At 40.2% G+C, this 21036-nt stretch overlaps 1 protein-coding gene across 3 annotated transcripts in view; it reads right to left on the bottom strand.

Annotated features, from left to right (window-relative positions):
* DST (dystonin) overlaps positions 1-21036 on the bottom strand; it is a 4096730-nt gene that overhangs the window by 152402 nt on the left and 3923292 nt on the right. For all 3 annotated transcript variants that reach the window (XM_044063350.1, XM_044063347.1, XM_044063348.1), the window contains one exon: positions 2162-2324. In XM_044063350.1, coding sequence (XP_043919285.1) covers positions 2162-2324 — 163 coding nt within the window. The remainder of the gene's footprint in view (positions 1-2161; positions 2325-21036) is intronic.

Here is a 21036-nt window from a genome sequence, read left to right as displayed (position 1 = left end):
TAAATGATACGTCATGCTAAGGACAAAAAATGTGAATAACACTTTATAGTAACATTATAAAAAGATTCAGGTAATATAATTTGGAAGAGTACATCTCGCGAAGAAGTATAAATTAAATACTCAGTGACAGAAGAACCCATATATGACAGAGGAATATGAGTGGGTCACTGATCACAACCTGTTTATTATGTGTATGGCACCTTTTCTATACTCACAAAATTATCTTTCAGCTGGAAACTCAATGGTCCAAAACTTGCAGCTGAAAGTGTACCCTCCTTCATACATTTGTGGTACTGATTTGGTACTCCTTATACTCCCAAATCCACAGAAGTCTCTTCTTCAACAAAATCTCTTCCCAAAATGTTGCCTGCTACAATACCTGCAGATTTCAATGCAAAGGAAAAAGGATGCCATGGGCTACAACATGGCCTGCCATTACTGGTTCCTTTTTACTCTTCCCTTCAATTCCTTCCAAACAATATCATTATGTGTATCATGCTGGCACACCATCTTGGACACTAATGCAGTGTCCTGCACATAACCGTCTGATCTAATCCACAAGGTTTGGATTCATGGACCACTCTCCATTGCAATCTGTTCAGCTTTTCTTATGGGCAATGCCTTCTTGACATCTACCATCAAAGTTCTCAACCAATCATGGACAGATCTCAACAGAATTATGGACAAATGCAGAAGTAATCAGGGGCAATAGGGGACATTTTTAAAATATTAGTACTGTGCACACGGGACATTGACAGATCAAGAGAATGTGAATTAATATACAAGTTTTGAAATAAAAAAGTCTACAACTCTCAATATTGTCATTATGTATTAAGTTTAGTTCACCACTTTTGTCTCCAAAAAGTCACAAGTTGTATGAGGTATTAAGAGGGACAGAGCAAAAATCTTCTTAAATATTAAACACATTAAATATAATGTATATCTCTGCTTAAAGAAGTTGTACTTTGTTCAAACTGTTTATGCAGATGAATCATATTTCTAGGCAGAATGGCCCTTCAAACAATGTACTGGCCCCAGTTGCTAAGAAAATAAATGCCGCAAACAAGTCTCAGAGTAATACCCATGGTACTCAGTCCAAGTCTCTTCTACAGCTGATAAAGTAAAGGACAGAGAGAGAGACAGAGAGACAGAGAGAGAGAGAGAGAGAGAGAGAGAGACAGAGAGACAGAGAGAGAGAGAGAGAGAGAGAGAGAGACCTTCACTGCTTGAGGAAACAAATCAGTTGATGTCTGAAGAACTAAAATCCTTTTCAATAACCAGAGTAATATTTTCAAACTGTACGTGTTTGTATGCAACCAGTTTTAGTGGCAAAAGACCTATGATTGTAAGCCCATTAAAAATTTACAACAAGCAATCCAGAAAGAACAACTGAAACAGAGAAGTACTATCCAAAAAATGTAGCTGTCCTCAAATGTATCCATATGCCCTAGAGGGAACACTAGAAGTCTAGTGAAATTCATTTCTTTGACTATGTACTGAATTCCCTACATATGATGTAATACGAGGTTTCTAGCGTTACATTTACACACTTAGAATTCTTTTCCAGGGCTAGTTTTGGCACCAATAAAAGGAGACATTGAAGAGGACAAAATGGCTAATGTATCCCTTAAGTGGACACTGCTGATGCAGACACTTAATCTGCTGCAAAGATTTCCTACGTAATGACTTGGCACTGACATGCTGATATCAGGACATAAATCAAGCCACTGTTTCTAAACTCGTATGTATGTGTAGTCACCACATAACTTCTAAGTCGGGAAAGGGTGCTGATGTAGTGGTAAAGAAAACATCACCACTCTGAGGGACAAGCTGGGCTCGAGACAGTCTTCTGCCATTATTAAGGCTATAATGTGCAAACAACTAACAAACTAATTTTTAACAATCTTAAACAAAAGTACGGTCCAATATTACTGCAGCCCTATAAATCAGCTGATATAGGAGATTTTGGTTATGAATCCCTCTTCAGGCAGTTACATTCTTTCTTGTGGTCTGAAATTAGTAAGGTAACCAATTATTAATTTGTAATTTTGAGAAAACTGCATAAAAGAGTTATAGTGGCCTGAAATTGAAAGTGGTTTCTTCATTTTACTATTTTCAGCTTTAAAAGGTAGAACTAAATAAATAATTAAACTGTACTCACTTGAGGAGAGAATGCCCTCAATGAATTCTTGTCTTGTTATTTTTCCATCTTGATCTTTGTCAATTCGTCTAAAGAAGTCCATTACTCTGGACTTCTTATGATTCATCCATCGCATGTACTTCTTTCTCCAGATATCAAAGTCAAAGTTGGCAAATTCTCTAAGCTAAAGCAGAACAAAAATATAAATTTTATTAAGAAACATTTCAGATACAACAACTAATAAAGTAAGAAATTATTTCACAAGCAGTAATCCAAAATAAACTATCACATGTTGAGAATCAGCTTTGGAAAAGCTTAAACTGATAACGTCAAAATATGATGCCAGTAAGAGGATCAATATGACCAATAAAAGTACCTCTCTTAGGCTGGGATTCGTAGAGATATGGCACACAGTGCAGCACTAATTAGTGCCTATACACTGGGTCTATATTAGAACATCGAAGTTTCAAAACTTCGAACGTTCTAATATCGAACCCTATTCAGCGAAAGCTGAAAACATCGAACGTACAGAACAACGAATTTTTTCCTAGGGAAAAAATTTGCTGTTCCAAAACACATACACACAACACAAGCACACCAAACAAACAGCAATCCACACACGTACACCTAAAATATTACACCTAACCCTACACTAAACTATACACACACCACTAACTATCCACTTACCTTAACCCAAACCCTAACCCTAAGGTCCGTCACTATCACACACTCACCCACGCCCTAAAACTAACTCAACTACCCTGCCCCAACCCTCATGTCCACACAATCTCACACTTACCTGACCCACGCCCTAATCCTGACTCACCTAACCCGCCCTAACCCTCATGTCCACACAATCGCACACATACCTAACCCGCGCCCTAACCCTAACTCACCTAACCCGCCCTAACATGCACGTCCACACAATCGCACACATACCTAACCTGTACCCTAACCCTAAGTACCCTAACCCACACTCAATCGCGCACTTACCTGAACCCGACCAGTAACTTTCCACCACAGCACTGAAAATACCGTAGCAACAGAAATGGACAACCAAATTCTTTCCCTAGGAAAAATTCAGTTTTCTGTTGCTTCGATATTTTCAGTTTTCGCTGAATAGAGTTCGATATTAGAACATTCGAAGTTTTGAAACTTCGCTGTTCTAATATAGACCCTATACACCCACGTGCACGATGTGAGTGGTCCTCAGACAATCCAAATGTAGTCTGATTAGCTGTCAGCAGCCTCAAGCAGTGAATTCACTGAATATTGCCACTGTGTAGGACTGCAATGCTCAACTATGAAGCCCAGCCTCAGTGTTATAAAATTTTGTTGGTTGAATAATTCTGTCTATTTTTACTAATAAAATGTAATTCTTGCCAACAAAATATGTGTACTTTTCTACAGCTTTTCTCATACATGAAAAAGAAATTGTATATATTTTTACAGTACATTTTTCTTCTGTTCTTTACAGATCTTTTTCACATATCATAATATTCATCGATTAAAACAATTTTACAAGCAAATTATGAATTTTGACTATTCTTAACTGAAGAAGCCTTTGATAATACATTATCTGCGAGACAGCTAGTGCGTAATCCACTTATTCAGGTGTTGTAGTGCCCCCTACTGAATGACAAAGGTAGCTCTCTCCATTTTCTGAAGCAACAAGAGTATATGCAATGGCTACTTGCAAAGTAGCTGCCTGCTGTATTTAGATGTTTATAGTGTTAGCAGGATTTTTCAAATGTATTGTTCATGGAGCAAGTAAAGCACAAGTCATTTATTCCCTACTGCCTCGTGTTAGTGCAACAGGCATGGTACCATGTTATTTGGAAACTGCTCATGCAGTCCACAAGCATGGTTCAAAAAGGTCTAAAGGATTTCTCTCCTTTTAATCCAAAACAATGAGTAAAAAGGTCACACAGAAAAAAACAATCAATAAAAACCAAAAGAAAAATCTAGCAAGGCTAGACTTTCCACTGTGTGATTCCTTAAACCTCTTTTATTAGAGGAAACATGGAGTATATGCAAATGACCCTTTAAGGACATCACGTGTTTCACCTATATGGTAAATTCTGAAAGTCCATAACTTTTTTCTTTTTAATTCTATTTATGGACAAATTCAGGCCAATAAGGCCAAACCCCACTAGTTGTGCACATGCATGTTTCAGGCTTCTTATGGCATCATCACCACAACATAAGTAGAATGTCTGGCTAACCTTTAGAAACACAGGGTTGTCACACCCAGCTGATATCCATAACCATTAGGGTATCTGCAAAATATCCCAACCAACAAACCGAAACAATGAGTAAAAAGGTCACACAGAAAAAAATCAGTAAAAAACAAAAGAAAAATCTGGCAAAGCTAGACTTTCCACTGTGTGATTCCTTAAACCATTATAGAGGCAACATGGGATATATGCAAATGACCCTATAAGGACATCTGGTGCCTCAGCTATATGGCAATTCTGGGCTAACCTTTATAAGGCTGACCTCTTATGCTGTGCTGATGATGGCATAAGAAGGCTGACTGCTTATGATGTGCTGATGACACCATAGGAAGGCTGACTGCTTATGATGTGCTGATTTTGCCACAAGAAGGCTGAAACATGCATGTTCACAGCTAGTGGGATTTGGCTTTATTGGCCTGAATTTGTCCATAAATACACTTAAAAAGAAAAACGTCATAGACATTCAGAATTGCCATATAGCTGAAACACCTAATGTCCTTAAAGTGTTATTTGCATATATCCCATGTTGCCTCTAATACAAGAGGTTTAAGGAATCACACAGTGGAAAGTCTAGCCTTGCTACATTTTTCTTTTGGTTTTCACTCCTTTTAATCCAAGAACAAAACTGTGGCATGCAGAACTATTAAGGAGCTTTTTATTATTATGTCAAACTTAGCCCTACTTTTAATTCATGTAATACAACCATAGTTATGGAGTCAGTTGCATACTGTTATAGCATACAGTGCTCTGTTGTGGCCAAACTTGCCTCCTGGCCTCTTTCCTTCTGTCCATACTTCAGCAAAACTGTCTGTTTACTATCTGTATCATACTATATGGGGGAGAAGGGCTGCAGAAACTATTACTGGACTTTGCAATACAGGAGTAACTGTATGTGGCTATGCTATCTCCACCAGGTCTGCATGTGTTTACACAGTGCATACATTACATACATACACCACAGAGACTCAGTGGACTTCAAAGTGTATTTAAGTTACCCAAAAAAGTGATATGTTAAAGAGTCTATCTAGTGTGCCACATTCCACATTTTGTTAAAAAAATGCTAAATAAGTAAATATATTCAGTATATGAAGCAAGGGGAAGTCACAAGACGTCCTGTGGTGACAATGAAGTTCATGTTACCCACCACAGGTGAGGTTAGGGCCCTTGTAGAAATGTCTTTATTGTCAGGATGCTGAAGCAGACAAACAACACCTCCCAAAGTTGCTTGTATGATACTCTTGGTTGGCTGTCATCACTGTTCTGTGGATACTCAGTGTGGGGGAACAAATGGGCTCAAGACACACTTGACTGTCAGCCAATGTAAAGACAGAAAAATAGTAAATTGTGGTCTGAAAGACAATTTAGCATAATTTCAAGTACCTCTAACAATGGATTTTGTGTACTTAGCGGTCAGTAATTTTCAACCTTTTGAGATTCACTTTCTTTGATAAAGGAATAATTTGGTTGTTTCTACATAACCACCATTGTTTCTTCTTTGAAGCATTAATCTATTGGTGCTAACTGCATTGTTATGAATGAAGCAATCATTACTGGTCAGCGGTCGAGAAACTAATCCTGAAATAGTGGGCACAAAGTTGAAATGATATGATATAACGGTATCCGCAACTATATCCAGAGGTTGAACGTTTTTACAGTCTTTTGTATGGTGGTCTACAACATCTGAGAAGTACTCTTTGTACATGTTAGCAGTATGAGTTCGGGAATTCAGTCCAAAGGGGTCTGCACCCTATAATTATTGTTTCCTAGCAGGTTGTTTATACCTTTACTAATTATGTTTGGACTGCTGAAGTTCTTATCCTAAACAGCACCAAAATAATCCTTGTGTAGTGTCCTGTAAGTATTCATAGCATTCTCATCTCCAGTTATTTTCTGCAGACATTTCAGGCCAGTTCTCTAATGGCAATACTTTCCTACACTGAACTGTTCATTCACAGGATCCTGTTTTTTCTTTGCTCAGATAATCCGGGCCAGTAAATATTTGTTCACCGTTGTATTGAGTATCTTGTTTAGTCAATTAAGTATGTATACTTGTGCCAGGGGGATGTCATTAAAATGATCAGGCAAACATGTTCAGTTCTGCTTTTATTTTTACTCACTGAGATTTTGTTTATTTTATGGACTTTTTGGTAGAAATGTATTCATCCATAAAGCTAGCCTCTGCTCTAGCCTTTTTTTTTTTTGGTTGTTTTAGTGTGAAATCAATGACATTTTGAGATCTTATTTTGTTACCCAGCTTTGTTAGATCACTGGCAATCTGGTTGAATTCCATCATTAAACTTTTTCTTCTTTCGGCTTTTCCCGGTTAGGATTTGCCACAGCTGATCACTGTCCGCTCATGATTTGCAGTGGAGCTTTACTGTGTCGAATTGCCAGCCCGGTGCCCAACCTTCCACAGAAGGCACCCACACACACACACACACGCGCACGCACACACACACACACACACACACACACACACACACACACACACATGCACTAACGCCTAGGGCCAATTTAGAGTGTCCAATCCACCTACAACATGTCTTTGGGATGTGGGAGGAAACTGGAGCACCCAGAGGAAACCTACGTGACCACAGGGAGGACATGCAGACTCTGCACAGAAGACAACTCAACCGAGGATCGAACCGGAGAACCTCTTGCTGTGATGCGGCAAAGCTAACTGCTGCACCGGCGCAGCCGCCCTGAATTCCATCATTAGACAGACATTCCATTATTAAACAGACATTAATAATTTCATTACATGTGCACAACTGCTAGGGGGTATTAAAGTCAATTAATTGTAAAAATTCACCTGCATTGTGCTAATTAAAGTGAATCACTGTTTCAGTCCTTAACTACTCACACACCCTCTGGCAGATTAAGGTCAAGGTACAGTTACGGTTTTGTTGAGTTTTATGTAGGCACATTCAATGTTCAGTTACCTGCCAGTGCCTATGTAAAAAAAAAAACAATGTCTATCAGTCAGGAATGTTATGCAGTTGTTCTATTTATAACTTACAGAGCACTGGGAAAGGGAAATCTTTTTTATAGATGTATCAGACATACCTAGTATAGATGGCTTTTCTATAAGTAACCCTTTTTACAATCCTGGAATTTTGTTACATATGTTGCCTGAAAAGATGTGCAGAATTTTAGTCTCTTTGTCAAAGCACAACATTTTACTTGCAACTGGTCCTCAATTGCTAAACCCATCAAAAGAACACTTAAGCTTTCATGGGGAGCATTTTAATAATTGACAGAGTATTTTCTGCATGACAGTTCACAGGTAGTGACTTAGTTATACTTTCTCATAAAGTTTGAGGAGAGAGATGAAGGGGAATTTACCAACCAACAGAATTCTTGCGCAGCTATGCTGTATGAATTACCTTTCATTGTTTGGGAGTAGTGTATATTATGAAACATATTGATCAATGGTCTGTCCCAGTAAACAAATTCAAATAAATAAATAAAGACATATTATGATATTCTTGGTGATTAAGGCAGGCACAGTGATTTACAGTGAATGCTTCTCAAACCAATATTCTAAGAAAGCTGCTTAGCTTGTGGAGTTTTAACAAATTAATTATCTATGACAATCCACTGATTGATGTAATCCACACTGCACAGAGACATTTTTTTTCTTTTCACACACAACTAATCTTTCTTTCACTGTTTCTGACATGTTTCAATATACAGTGTCAAAATATTATTTTCTCCGTTAACACTGAGAATACTGTATTTTCTGTACTCAAAGCCTTTAGAAAAAAGTTGGCTGAGAATCTGAAACTTCTCTATTATTTTTAATTTTCTTCACAATTTTTATCTACCTCTGACCACATCTGTTGATAATTTTCTTGCAGTCTACTTGCACAATGGGATTGTTTACTCTAAGAATTTCAGTATGCAATTTCTAATTAGTTTATCTTTTAACTTCTTTATTTGCTTTTTTTCTCTTAAGACATCTGAAACAAGATTCAAGTCACACTTTTGATTTATGACATAAATAAATTGGCTCAGATAAGTGAGTGTCGTGGAAATTCGCTTATACCTGCTACTTCAGTTGTACATATATAGCTTTGATGCATCAGAAGGAAAACATTTTTCAACTTTTCATCTCATTTTTTTGCCCTGTTAACCTGAAAACATGTGATGCATCCTTTACTTTCTACTACACAGAATTACCTCCAGTCAAAAACCAAAGCGTAAGACACATAAGTTCTATAATTCATGTGACAGAATAGCACCTTAAGCTAAATGCCACTGTTTTATATATTGATCTAAAATGTTCTTTTTCCCAACCAAGTAGCACTCTGACTTACCTCGTTTCTTATATGTAGGTGGTACATCTGGCCACTTCAACAGACTGCTCCTGGGATCCGGAAAAAAAAATAAGCATTCGAATGTGCTTTGCACAGTTCACAGCAGAGTTTGATTATGGATACTCCTCTTTATAAGCCAGAAGACAAGTGAAGTAAAAACATCTTAGGAAGAAGCAACAAGACCATGCTGGCATGGTCATTCTGAAGGTGTAGCCTATGCCTTTTTAGGAAAGGATCCTTGTTTCTTGTTGTTCCCCTTTTACCATCTGTTTTTGTTTCTCTGTTTGGCTTGAGGCACTACCTTCATGGGGAACTGTTTTAACTAATTCTCATAAACTGTCTTTACAAAAAAATCACAAACTTCCACATATGGATCTGATAGTTCATAGGATCATAGGAAGTTACTAGACTAAGGGCCCTTACAAGCCTAGTCAGGTACTGCCCTTGTTTCCACAATCAGCACCTACTACCCCTGTCCAAGAGAGACACAGGTAGATCCCCCAGGGTGAATTTATGGTTATCCATCCAATCATCCAGATTGCTCTTGAAGAGTTCTCCACCCAGTTAAAGGGACCAAGCAGCCTTGGAAATACAAAAGCTGATAGAAAAAAAGAGTCATCCAAGAAGTCCCATCAGACCAGATAGGATCCAGATTTTACTCAAGGTTCTTTTTAGTGTAAAAAAAGACTGGGGACTGCAGACCGATTCTGGACCTCAGCATTCTAAACAAATTTATTCAACAGTCCAAATTGCGGATGGTCACAATTCAGTCGATACTTTCCTTTCTAGAGGAAAATGGCTGGATGTGCTCTATAGACCTTCAAGATGTGTATTACCACATAAAAATGGACAAATGCTCGAGAAGGTTTCTCCAATTTTGGCTAGGAGCCAGTCACTATCAGTTCAGGGTGCTGCCCTTTGGTCTCACCACAGCCCCCAGGGTACTGACCAAATGTATGGCAGCAGTATCAAGTCAGTTAAGACTGCATGGATTCTGGTGTTTCCATATTTAGATGAATGGCTCATAACCACTTCCTATAGACATCTACTGCTACAGGTGACAGAATTCACCCTACAATTGTTCCTGTATCTAGGCAAAGTCTGAACTGACTCCCTCTCAAGATATGGAATTTATTGGAGCTCATCTCAACACTCTGTCTTGTGTGACCTCCCTACCTGCCCACAAATTACAGAAAATAAAATCTCAAGTTCATTCTCTCCTGTGCTCAAACAAAGTACCAGCCCTACTACTGCTTCAAGTACTAGGGTCCATGGCAGTGGCGATCACTCTGGTACCATTAGCGAGATTTCACATGAGATTACTGCAATGGCTTCTTGCAAATCAGTGGTCCATTTGAACCCACCCAATGAACCACCCCATACTTATCACCAGCTGCTGGGAAAAGAACCTATCCTGGTGGATGGAATCCGAACAAATTCCTTTGGAACACTCCTTTGTCCCTCCTCAACCCAAAGCCATAGTGACCACAGATGTCTCCCAGATGGAATGGGGGAGCATTATCTGGGAAAGACAGTCCAAGGCACTTGGTCCCGCTAGAGGCCAATCTGCATATCAATGTTCTGGAGCTGAGGGTGGTGCTTCTAGCATTGCAAGTATTTCACTTTGCCCTACCTCAAGAAACAATTACAATTCAATCAGACAACATGTCCATAGTCTGGTACATCAATAAGCAAGGGGGAACCAAATCCTATCCACTATGTCGAGAAGCCCTCTGAGTGTGGCAATGGGCCATTGCCTCCAATCACTTTCTAGTAGCAATGCACATCCCAGGGAGTTCAAAGGTGACAGCAGACAAACTAAGCAGATGTATTCTAATGCCTCACAAGTGGTCTTTCAATTCCAAGGTAACAAAGAAGATCTTTCATCACTGGGGCCAGCCTTGCTGCAATTTTGCTTCACCCCAAAACAACAGAGGCTACTTTGACCTAGTCCCCCCTCAGGGAAAGTCCCCGACAGATGCTCTTCTCCTTGATTGGCCCACGAGTCTCCTATATGCCTTCTCCCCTTTCTCCCTGATTCCTCTTTTCTTCAAGGAAGCAGACAGTTTGAGAAGCAAAGTAATCCTCATTGCATCCTTCTGGCTTCAACTAATTTGATTTCCCTTCCTGTGGCCTCATCTAGTTCACTGTCCATGGATTCTGGACCCAGTTCTGGACCTTCTGTCTCACTGTCAGGGACTGGTGCATCCCAGCCTTCAAAGTCTCAAACTAATGGCTTGGTTCCTCCAATTCCTTAAGTCACCAGGCATAATGACATTACATCCTCATTATGAAAAATGTTGCTGGCATCCCATAAACCATCCACCAGGAATCTCTACCTCAGTAAATGGAAGAGATTTTCAGTCTGGGTTTGCAATAATGGCCGTGATCCCTTTTCAGCCCTGGTGGAAAAAAGTTTTAGAATTTTTGGCCATTCTTTTTAGTTGGGGATCTTCTACTGTTAAGGTCATTCTAGCTGCCAACTCTAACTTTCATAATGGCTTCGGAGATCTACCCTTAATTCCACATAGACTATGTAAGGTCTTCCTCAAGGGAACTATTCATTTAAAGCCTCCATTTAAAGATCCTCTACCACCATGGGACCTGTTGTCGTGCAATCACCAGTACTTACCCCCTTTGAACCAGCAGCTACTTGTGACTTAAAGTTCCTCTCTTGGAAAACGCTTCTACTTATAGCTATAATCTCTCCAAGACGAGTTTCCAAATTGCAAGCCTTATGTTCAAAGTCCCTTTATTTAATTTTCCATAAGGATAGAGGTACACTCAGGACCAATCCATCCTTTCTTCTGAAGGTGGTCTCAGAGTCCAACATTAATCAGGCTACAGACTTACCTGTCTTCTTTCCCAATTTTTCCAACAAAGGCGAATATTGCTTACAACTGTTAGATGTTCACAGACAATTATGTTTCTATCTCAACAGAACTAAAGAATTCAGGAGATCGGATCAATTATTTGTCTCCTTCTCTGGCACAACCTTAGGGAAATCCATCTCTAAGGTTACCTTGTCAAAATGGTTAAGAGATTGCATTACTTTCATTTATAACACAAAGAATCTAAAGCTTCCAGTGCCAGTGAAGGCAAATTCCATCAGATATATGGCTACTTCAGCTGTTTTCCATTCTAAAGCTTCCATGAGTGAAATATGCACAGCAGCAGCAACATGATCTACTCCGCATACCTTTATTACTCGTTACAAATTGGATTTGGTCTACAGGGGAAGAGCCGTCTTTGGTTCTATGGTTATCAGGAATATCCTTCCATAGGGCCACCCAGCATCTAAAGCAGCTGGGGACTCTGTCCCATCAGTCAAGAACAGATGAAGATTGACAACATCAGATAAAGAAGTTATGTCTTACCATAACATTCCATCTGTGTTGTCAATCTACATCTATTCTTGACTTTCCACCCTCCTTCCCCATCCTGTCGATTCCTGGCAGAACGATATTTTGTCCTGGGTTTCTCTGTTAGGACACTCCTTGGACATGGCTTCTTCATTTTGGAATAGTTTCCATATATTGTTCTATAAGTCTGCAAACTCGATCTGAGATAATGTAGAGAGGGGCATTGTGGATAGACTATTAGCACACGAGTTTTTTGGCTGAAGTGAGCTATATAACGGCCGGATTGGTTCAGAGGATTGGAACCATAACCTATCAGTCAAGAAGTGTCTTCAAATGAGCAATGTTCAACCTTTTGTATTTTCCTTACAGGTATACCTGATAACTGACTTGTAGAAGGTATTTCTGCCCCATGAAGAGGTCTCCTCCCCCAGGTACATGCAGTAGCATCCTCTGGTATGTCTCTGTGCCCTAGAAAGTATGGTTCTCCCACTCCCGTCTTGGACACTGGAACAGCCAATGAGGATGTGGCTGACTCCCAATTCATTATGGCTGAAAAGACTATACCACAGTAAGTTGGAAAGTTAAGTAAGTGGTCTGAGAAAAGATTACTGGCCAGTGGAAAATCACCTATCATTGTCTGTCACATTGAATGTCCCTGTAGAGTTGGTAAGTTGTTTTTTTCCTTTCCAGGACAGCAGAAGATGGAGCAGCAAAAGCAGAGTAATTATCAATGCTGGGACCAAGGAGAATGTTTCAGATGTGGTAAGCTTTGGTGAAACGAGTTTGTTAGAAGGTAAGTTGTCAAATACTGTTTACAAGCAGCACGTATTTACACACACGCACACATACACAATCCCCTAAATAATGTAATGCATAAGCAGAACACTAACATCCTGTCAGAAATCCCTTCAAAATTGTTTTCTGACAGAAATAAAGCATGTAAGTTGTCACACAGTGAAAATTAAGCGCTAACACACTCCATAGTACTCTTGCTCAAATAAAGCACTCCTGATATTAAACGTTTAGATAAAATGCATAAAGTTAATATAAGCAGAACAATTTTTTCACTAAAATAGCCCCCCAATCAGCCAGAGCTAAAAATTAGAGTTCTCTGACAGGAAACTGATGATATTAGAAAGATGTTAGGTTTGCTAAAGAGGACATGCCACTAAAAAGCCCAAGTAAAATAAAGTTTCTTCACTTTGACTGATGGTTTTCCAAAGACAAGGCTGCCCAATCAGCAGTCACAATGAACATGTGGGAGAAAGACAGAGTTTTTGGAAGTAGGCCAGTTGTTGTGTCTTGGGCAAAACACAACTTATACAGCTTAAAGGCTAATGACCTCTAGAAAAAGAGGAGGTCATTGCCCCACTGTACTCATCCCTCATTAGACCCATTATAGAATACAACACCCCGTTTGGTATGTACCTCTCAAGACATCTGCAACAACTGGAAATGCCGCAGAAATACCTCACGAAAAGTATCACAGGCATAAAGGAGATGCCCTATGCTGACCATCTAAAAAAACTCCACCTATACTCTGTCGCATATTGTCTACTCAGAGGCGATCTCTGTTTAACATACAAGGCCATGTCAAACCCAGAGCAGTTGGACATGCTACACTTAAAGAAATCCCAATCCCTCAGAGACACACACTCCAGGGATCTAAACCTTGTCATCACAATGAACAAAACATGCTGGAGGGATAGGTTCCTGACCCAGAGACTCCCCAGACACTGGAATAGACTGCCCATACATGTCAAGCAGAGCACCTCTTTGACCCTCTTCAAAAGGAACCTTGATGATTGGATGGGAGATAGGATATTCACCCCAGGGATCATGTCAGTCGCCCTGCTAGACAGGGGTCCAGGGAAGTAAATACTGTGGGAAGAAATAGCCAGGGAATTGTTATGGCTAGGCATGTATAGGCCCTAGGGCCGATAGCCTAGTACCAACCTATGAACCTATAAGCAAGCAATAAATTAAAATAAATATCCACTATCTGTCAGCAGCAACATTAAAAATATATATTTAATCAACAGAAAATGACCTCATCTGTTAGAAATGGTGCTTTAAAGACTGTTTTAATTTTTTTCAGTTAAATTATTTTACTATCATGAAATCCTAGATTATGTTTCTTATTACCAGTGTTTACTCCCCTGGACCTGAATGCTGCTATCGGGATAGACAGAACAGAATATGAGGACTGCCTAGGTCCATATGGGTGCAGTAACAAGAGTAAAGAAGGGGAGGCCAGTGTCGACTTCTGTCTGGCAAATAACCTGATGGTAGCAACACTGCAAAACAGACAGTCACAAGATAACAGGCAGGAGTGACCAATACACAACTCAAGCTGAGTTCTTTCTAGTAAGGAAAGGGCACTGGTGTACAATCAGTGACTTCAAAGCCAACCCCAATTAAATAATTATTGTACAACATAAATCACTGGTGGCCACAATCAGGTGCAACCTGTGGTCATACAAGGCTCCATGTCCAGTAAAGACTAGGCTGAAGACATGGAATCTGCCTGGCATGAAATCGCATATGTTCAAGGAAATACTCCGAGCTCTAGCATATCAGAAAGAAGAGGAAACAGATGGAGTTGAAGGAGAATGGCATCTCCTCAAAATAGCATGTACGAGAACTACAGAATATACCTGAGCCAGGTATGGAAATAAGATACATAAGGAAAGCTGCAGGTAGAATGTGGAAGTACAGGAAGTTAGAAAAACAAAGAAGGAATGGGAGACAGAAAAGTTGGACAAGGATAGATACAGGTTAGCTAACAAGGAGGTTGACACAGCAGTCAAAATAGCAAAGAACAAGGTATCAGAGGCACTCAATTAGCTTTTGGAAAATGAGACAGCATATGGCACAAAGAAACACTATCAGGTTGCAAGGCAAAGTAAGAAAGATAAAAAGAAAGTAATCAGATACCTTTCAAAAGTGATGCTAGCAGCAACCTGCTGCCCAGTTCACAGAACATCAAAGGCAGTTCAGAAGATGTGAAGATGTACTGTCCCAGACACAGCCTATGATGAGAGAGGAAGAGGAGCCCACCCTAGAAGAAATAAGAACAGCACTAAGGAAAATGAAGTCAGGGAAAGCAGTAGGATCAGATGGGGTCACATCAGATATAGTCTAGATGTTAGGGTAGTTAGGGAAGAAATGGCTCCAAAGGGTACTCACAGCAGTATGGAGCGAAAGTTGTATCCAAGATTATTGAAAAATAAGCATTCCAGTGCAAGTGTACTATAATAAATGGAACATTTAAAACTGCAGGCAGTATAGTGAATGAAACTCTTGCCACAGTACATAAAAGTGCTGAAGAAGGCGATTCACAAAATAATACACAGAGAAATAGAACGTAAGGAGGGACACCAGCAGTTTGGATTCAGAGCAGCATGCAGCACATCTGGCCTGACGTTAGCAGCAAGATAGATAGTTGAGATGAAGGGTTTTGAGGTTATACCTCTCTGGTGACCGGTCTCTTGGTGGAGGTGGTCTCACTGACCTGAATTCTTGGGTCCTACCTGTGAGAAAGCTGGCAATCCAGCAAATTATGTAGGGATCTATGTATAGTTCTAAAAGTTTGTCAGGAATACATGAGTGGGATATTGCATCAAAAACCTTGGCCAGATTGCTCTTTCTGACTTTGGCTGTGACTTTTTTCTTTTGCTATATGGCCTGTTAAGGTAAGGATTCCACCAGTGTGGTTTCATTTTGGTCTTAGAGCTAGGCTTACTTCTGGTAGGTACAGCAGCCTCAATGCAACCATTTACATGTTTGTAGTGGTTTTCTGCAAATAATTCTGCATAGGTAGCTGTGTTCTCAGGTCTTGGAGAAACTATAAAATTTGAAAAAGTGGTTGCCGAATAGGATATAGTTTGCTTTAGTATAGTTCTTAACTGTTATGGGTTTAGTTAGGTTTTCAAGGTTGATTTTTATTTTGAGGGAGACAGCTTTGTGGTCCAATTTCACCAATGGGGACGTGACACTGGGGAGTGCAATGCTCTCCCATGTTGGTGAGTACTAGGCATAATATATTTGATCCCCTGGTTGGTGAGTGCAGTATCTGGTACAGGGGTGCCTGTGTTGATAAATTCCAAGAAACATTGTGCTTCTGAGTTAGAGGTGGTGTACTTTTTCCAGTCTGTAGTTGAGTAGTTAAAGTCTCCCATGAATAGGGCATTTGGTTGGATGGTGAGTGCCTCCAGTAGGTCTAGGTAAGAGCTGTGCACTTCATGGGTCATAAAGGGTGACCTGTCACTGACAAGGACCCGGTAGCAAACCTTGTCAGAAGGTTGACTTTGTCCAACCACTAGCAGAAAATTTAGGTTATGTACTCTCCATAATCATAGATCTGTGTTGTCTATTGCTGTCCTTCCTCAACATGTAGGTCTTTGGATCTGACTTTGGTCAATTTCAAGCTTTGGATCTGGTGCTCAGGCTACTCCTGTTACCCATAAACCCCCATGTTGGCCCAACTACCTTAGATCAAGTTTACCCACAAGAAAAAAAGACAAGTATAGTGTCTAAGACAGAAGTAAGAAATGAGTTGAAAAACATGATCATGATAAGGACCACTAGATGCCAAAGCTAAGCCAGCCAGAGCAACCCAAGAGTTAAAATTATCAAATGTTGTCAGCCAGAGCAGCCCAGGAGTTAAAATTGTCAAATGTCGTCAGCCAGAGCAGCCCAGGAGTTAAAATTACCAAATGCCATAAAACACATGGAAGGGGGGAAGTGGGGTGGCAAGATGAGAAAGGGCGGAAACAGATAGCACAGATCTTTTGATATGGTGAGCACATAACCTTTGTATCTAATGCTATATTTTCCACCTGTTACTCAACATATGGAATAGAGCCCACAGCTACTGCAACACTTGGGTATTTTTATATAAGCATATTCTAGTGTACAGCTGAACAAAAAGATGTTCTTGATCTGGATTCTGTGTCCAGTTTATAGTGCGAAATGAAGATATGGACCTTAGGCTCAGTAGAAGCTGAACAGATGTCATCAAGAGGTACTCTGGAAAAGAAGGGTGTCAACAAAGCAACTCATCTAGTACAATGGATTTTTGGGGGTGTAGACAGTGATAAACTCTTTTGTTTGTAAACATAACATATACACTTAGACAACCAACAGGAAAGTGCAACTTTGGATACCCCTTGTCCATGCTGATGGGGGAGTAAGTGACCGACAACTGATCATTTTTCCTGAAGGTCCGATGTAAACAGAATCTTAACTGGTGGTGAACGTCTAGCAAATGTAATGTGTATCCACCTTTGTTTGAAAATTTTGGGAAAAACACAGGAAGATTTATGGATTGGTTGACAGAAAATTCAGAAGCTACCTTTTATTTTATTTATTTATTTTATTTTACATTTGTTAACTGGGATGGTCCAACTGGACACAGGTCCATTTTCAGTGGAGGCCCAGTGAGAAAAGCTCCACAGTAAGTAAAATTTTACACAATATGTTAAAATACAGTATACAGAGAATTTTCGAACATTATGTTAAAATACAGTATACAGCAGAAGACATAACAAGACCTATATATACAGGAAAAAATAGTTACACATGGTTAACAGCAGAATAAGTATACAAATTCAAATCAGCATTAGGAGAAGACCTCAACTGTAATATATATTACAGTAGGTATATTAGGAAGTGAGGTATATAAGTGGAATAATTTGAGGACTTACGTAATACATGGGCATAGCCACTTATTCATTAAGTGTGTTCTAAGTGAGTTTTTAAAGTGAGAAGAGGTAGGGGCAGAAATCAGAGCAGGAGGGAGATTATTCCAGGTTCTAGCTATGGAGTGGGAGAACAGTGCTTTTCCTGCAGTATTGTTAGCCCTAGAGATACAGAGGAGGGGTTTGTTGGAAGATCGGAGAGGACGATTTGTATTATAGTGGGTGAGAAGTTGGCTTAGTGCAGGGTTTTTTTCTGGATGTGTTACCACATTGTAGGCAATGACTAATTGGTGGTAGGTTAGTAGCTGGGGAAGTTCCAGCCATTGCAGTTCCCTTAGAGCATGGCAATGGTGGGTTCTAAAGGTGGAGTTGTTTCCAAACTTGGCGATTTTTATTATAACATGATTCAAGTATGGCAAGGTCAAGTTTTCTAGGCTGGGTAAGAATTGGAGGAGCATACATTAGGGTAGACAAGAGGTGAGTCTGGGCTAGGGTAATCCGTGGTTGTTTCGAGAGAGATTTCCTGTGCCTATATAGTGTTCCCATTTTTTATGGACTTTTTTGTAGTTTGTGAAATGTGGATGTCAAAGTGTAGATTTTTATCAATTTCAACGCCTAGGAGTTTGCTATGGTTAGAGGGAGAGATAATAGTGGCATTTTTGGAGGAGATAGTGAAGGATAGAGGGGTGGAAATGGTTTTGTTAGGGGTGGAAAGTAGTCATTTGGTTTTATTAGGGTTTAGGATAAGTTGGATCTGAGTAATCCAACTTTCCACAGAGCTAAAGGATTCCTGTGTGAGTTGTTGTAGGATGGGAAGTGATGGAGCTGAACAGATAAGAGTTGAATCGTCAGTGTATTGTATAAGTGAAGCATGCTGTATGGTGGTATGGAGATTATTGGTAAATATGGAGAAAAGAATTGGGCCTAATATGGAGCCTTGTGGTACACCTATGGTAGTTGGGAGTAAGAGGGATAGTACACTTTGCCATTGGACAGATTGTTGCCTATCTGACAGGCTTTTAAACCAGGCTATACGTAAGGGGCAAAGGATAAGGATGTCAGGGTGTCTAGTAGTAAGGAATGTGAAACCATGTCAAAGGCTTTGGAGACGTCTAGAAATATTGCAGATACAAAGTTATTATTATTACTCTGTACATTGATCAGATTGGTGAAAGACAGCAGAGTGGTGGTTGTGCTATGGTGTTGTCGGAAGCCATGCTGTGTGGGGGAGAGGAGATGGTGTGAGTTTAGGAACTGTGTTACCTGAGAAAGTATACATTTCTCTAGTATTTCTACCTATGGAATAAAAGAAGGGTTGGTTCTCAAACTCAAACTGCCTTTATGAAAGACCATGCCTGGAGGTTTTGCAGATAAGGCATGGAGCTCAGAAATACTCTTAGCAGAAGTAACAGCAACTAAGAATATTTCTTTTAATGATAAAAATTTACATCTACTTTGGCCACAGATTCAAAAGGAAGGCTAGTTAGGGCCTGGAGTAAAAAGGTGATATCCCAAGAAGGAATTGGGTCTCTAAGCAGAGGTTCCTCTAAGAAAGACCGTAGATAGTCTTAAGCTTGCAATGGGCATGTGATTTTTGCTGGAATATTCTAGTGTGATGAACCTGTCTGTTAACACACTAGAATATGATTTGCTATAAGAAAGCAGCGAGAAGATATTGCCCATTGCCACTCAAATGGTCTCTTGATATAACAATAAGATCTGGTTCTTCCCTGCTAACTGATGTACCAGACTACTGTAATGCTGGTCTGTCAGGATAGATCATCCAAGGGGAAAGAGTCCTGAAAAGCCTGCAATGCTGGGAGGACCACTCTCATCCCCAGCACACTGATATGAAGACTGGCTTCTGATTGTGACCACATACCTTGCACCATCCTTCCCAGGTAGTGGCCCCCAACCCCAAATGGGAAGCATCTGTGATTACAGTGGCTTGGGGAGAGGAAAGGTTGAAAGGACATCCTTGTGAAACATGTGACGACTCCAACCACCATCTGATAGAGCAGGGTGTCCCTAGCTTGAAAGAGTAGATCCCAGGTAGGGGTGGTAATGAGCCAGTCATCTAAGTAGGTTGGAGTCGTCACATGTTTCACCAAGTTTCTCCCTCTAATGTGAGACCCTCTGTCTCCATAAGTGTCAGGTGAAAAACCAGTGGAACCAAATTTTTTTACCTCCTTTTTGATTCCTAGAAAAGGTCTTTGGATAAGTGGAAAATTTGGTCCCTATGGCAGAAAGGGATTTACCTTCCCTTTCACTTCTAGGGATTCATTCTGTCCTTCACTTTAGGATCAAATAATGTTGACAGGTAGATTCACAGGTAAATGTTAGGTTTGCTGCCCTTGTGAGCCATTTTAAGCCTAGCAAATTTCCCTTTCAAAAGTGAGGATCAAACCCTGTACTTTGTGATTGTGAGGTAAACACATTACCCATTATAACAACCCGAACCAAACAAAAAATGCTTCCAAAGGTGATAATCAAGCCCTGTAACTTGTGTCTGTAAGTTAAACACCTTTATCATTATGCCGTGTTCACAAAGGACATCTAAAGAAGTTCAATGAAGTTGCAGAACTGCATCCAAGAATGTCTGCTGATGGATATGCCTGTGCTGGCTGCTCTAGATGCACTCTCCATGGCATTGGAGATGGATATGCCTGTGCTGGCTGCTCTAGATGCACTCTCCATGGCATTGGAGATGGATATGCCTGTGCTGGCTGCTCTAGATGCACTCTCCATGGCATTGGAGATGGATATGCCTGTGCTGGCTGCTCTAGATGCACTCACCATGGTATTGGAGATGGATATGCCCATGCTGGCTGCTCTAGATGCACTCTCCATGGCATTGGAGATAAGGTACAGAGACATATTACACAAGAACCAGAGGGTAGCTAGCAGCACATCAGCAGACTTTCTCTGATCAACAGGCAAGGTCCCTGGGAGAGATGTGGAGATCTCCTTGGTCAACCTTCTCTGAAATCATTCAACATGTAAGAAATAATTCAGTGCTGTCACTGAGGAAGGAGACGAGACCCAGACTCACTTCTCAAATCTGTCCAATGCATGAGACTCCCAGTTCAGTGGATGGACAGAATAACTTTCTTCTGCCAGTTCCTTCTTAGTGGCTGTTGCCACTACCATGGAATCCAAGGCTGGACACTTGATCCAGTGTGGATGGTGTTTGGGAGCAATGAACAACTTGTTTGGTTTCTTGGGGGTGGGTTCAGCTGTGTCCAGATTCTTCTACGCCCATTTAGAGATAAGGTC

The sequence above is a fragment of the Protopterus annectens genome, chromosome 2.part1, assembly GCF_019279795.1.
Source record: "Protopterus annectens isolate FY-2018-M chromosome 2.part1, PAN1.0, whole genome shotgun sequence".
Classification (NCBI taxonomy): domain Eukaryota; kingdom Metazoa; phylum Chordata; order Ceratodontiformes; family Protopteridae; genus Protopterus; species Protopterus annectens.
Note: the sequence above shows the minus strand (reverse complement) of the source record. Positions and strands in the feature narration are given on the sequence as shown.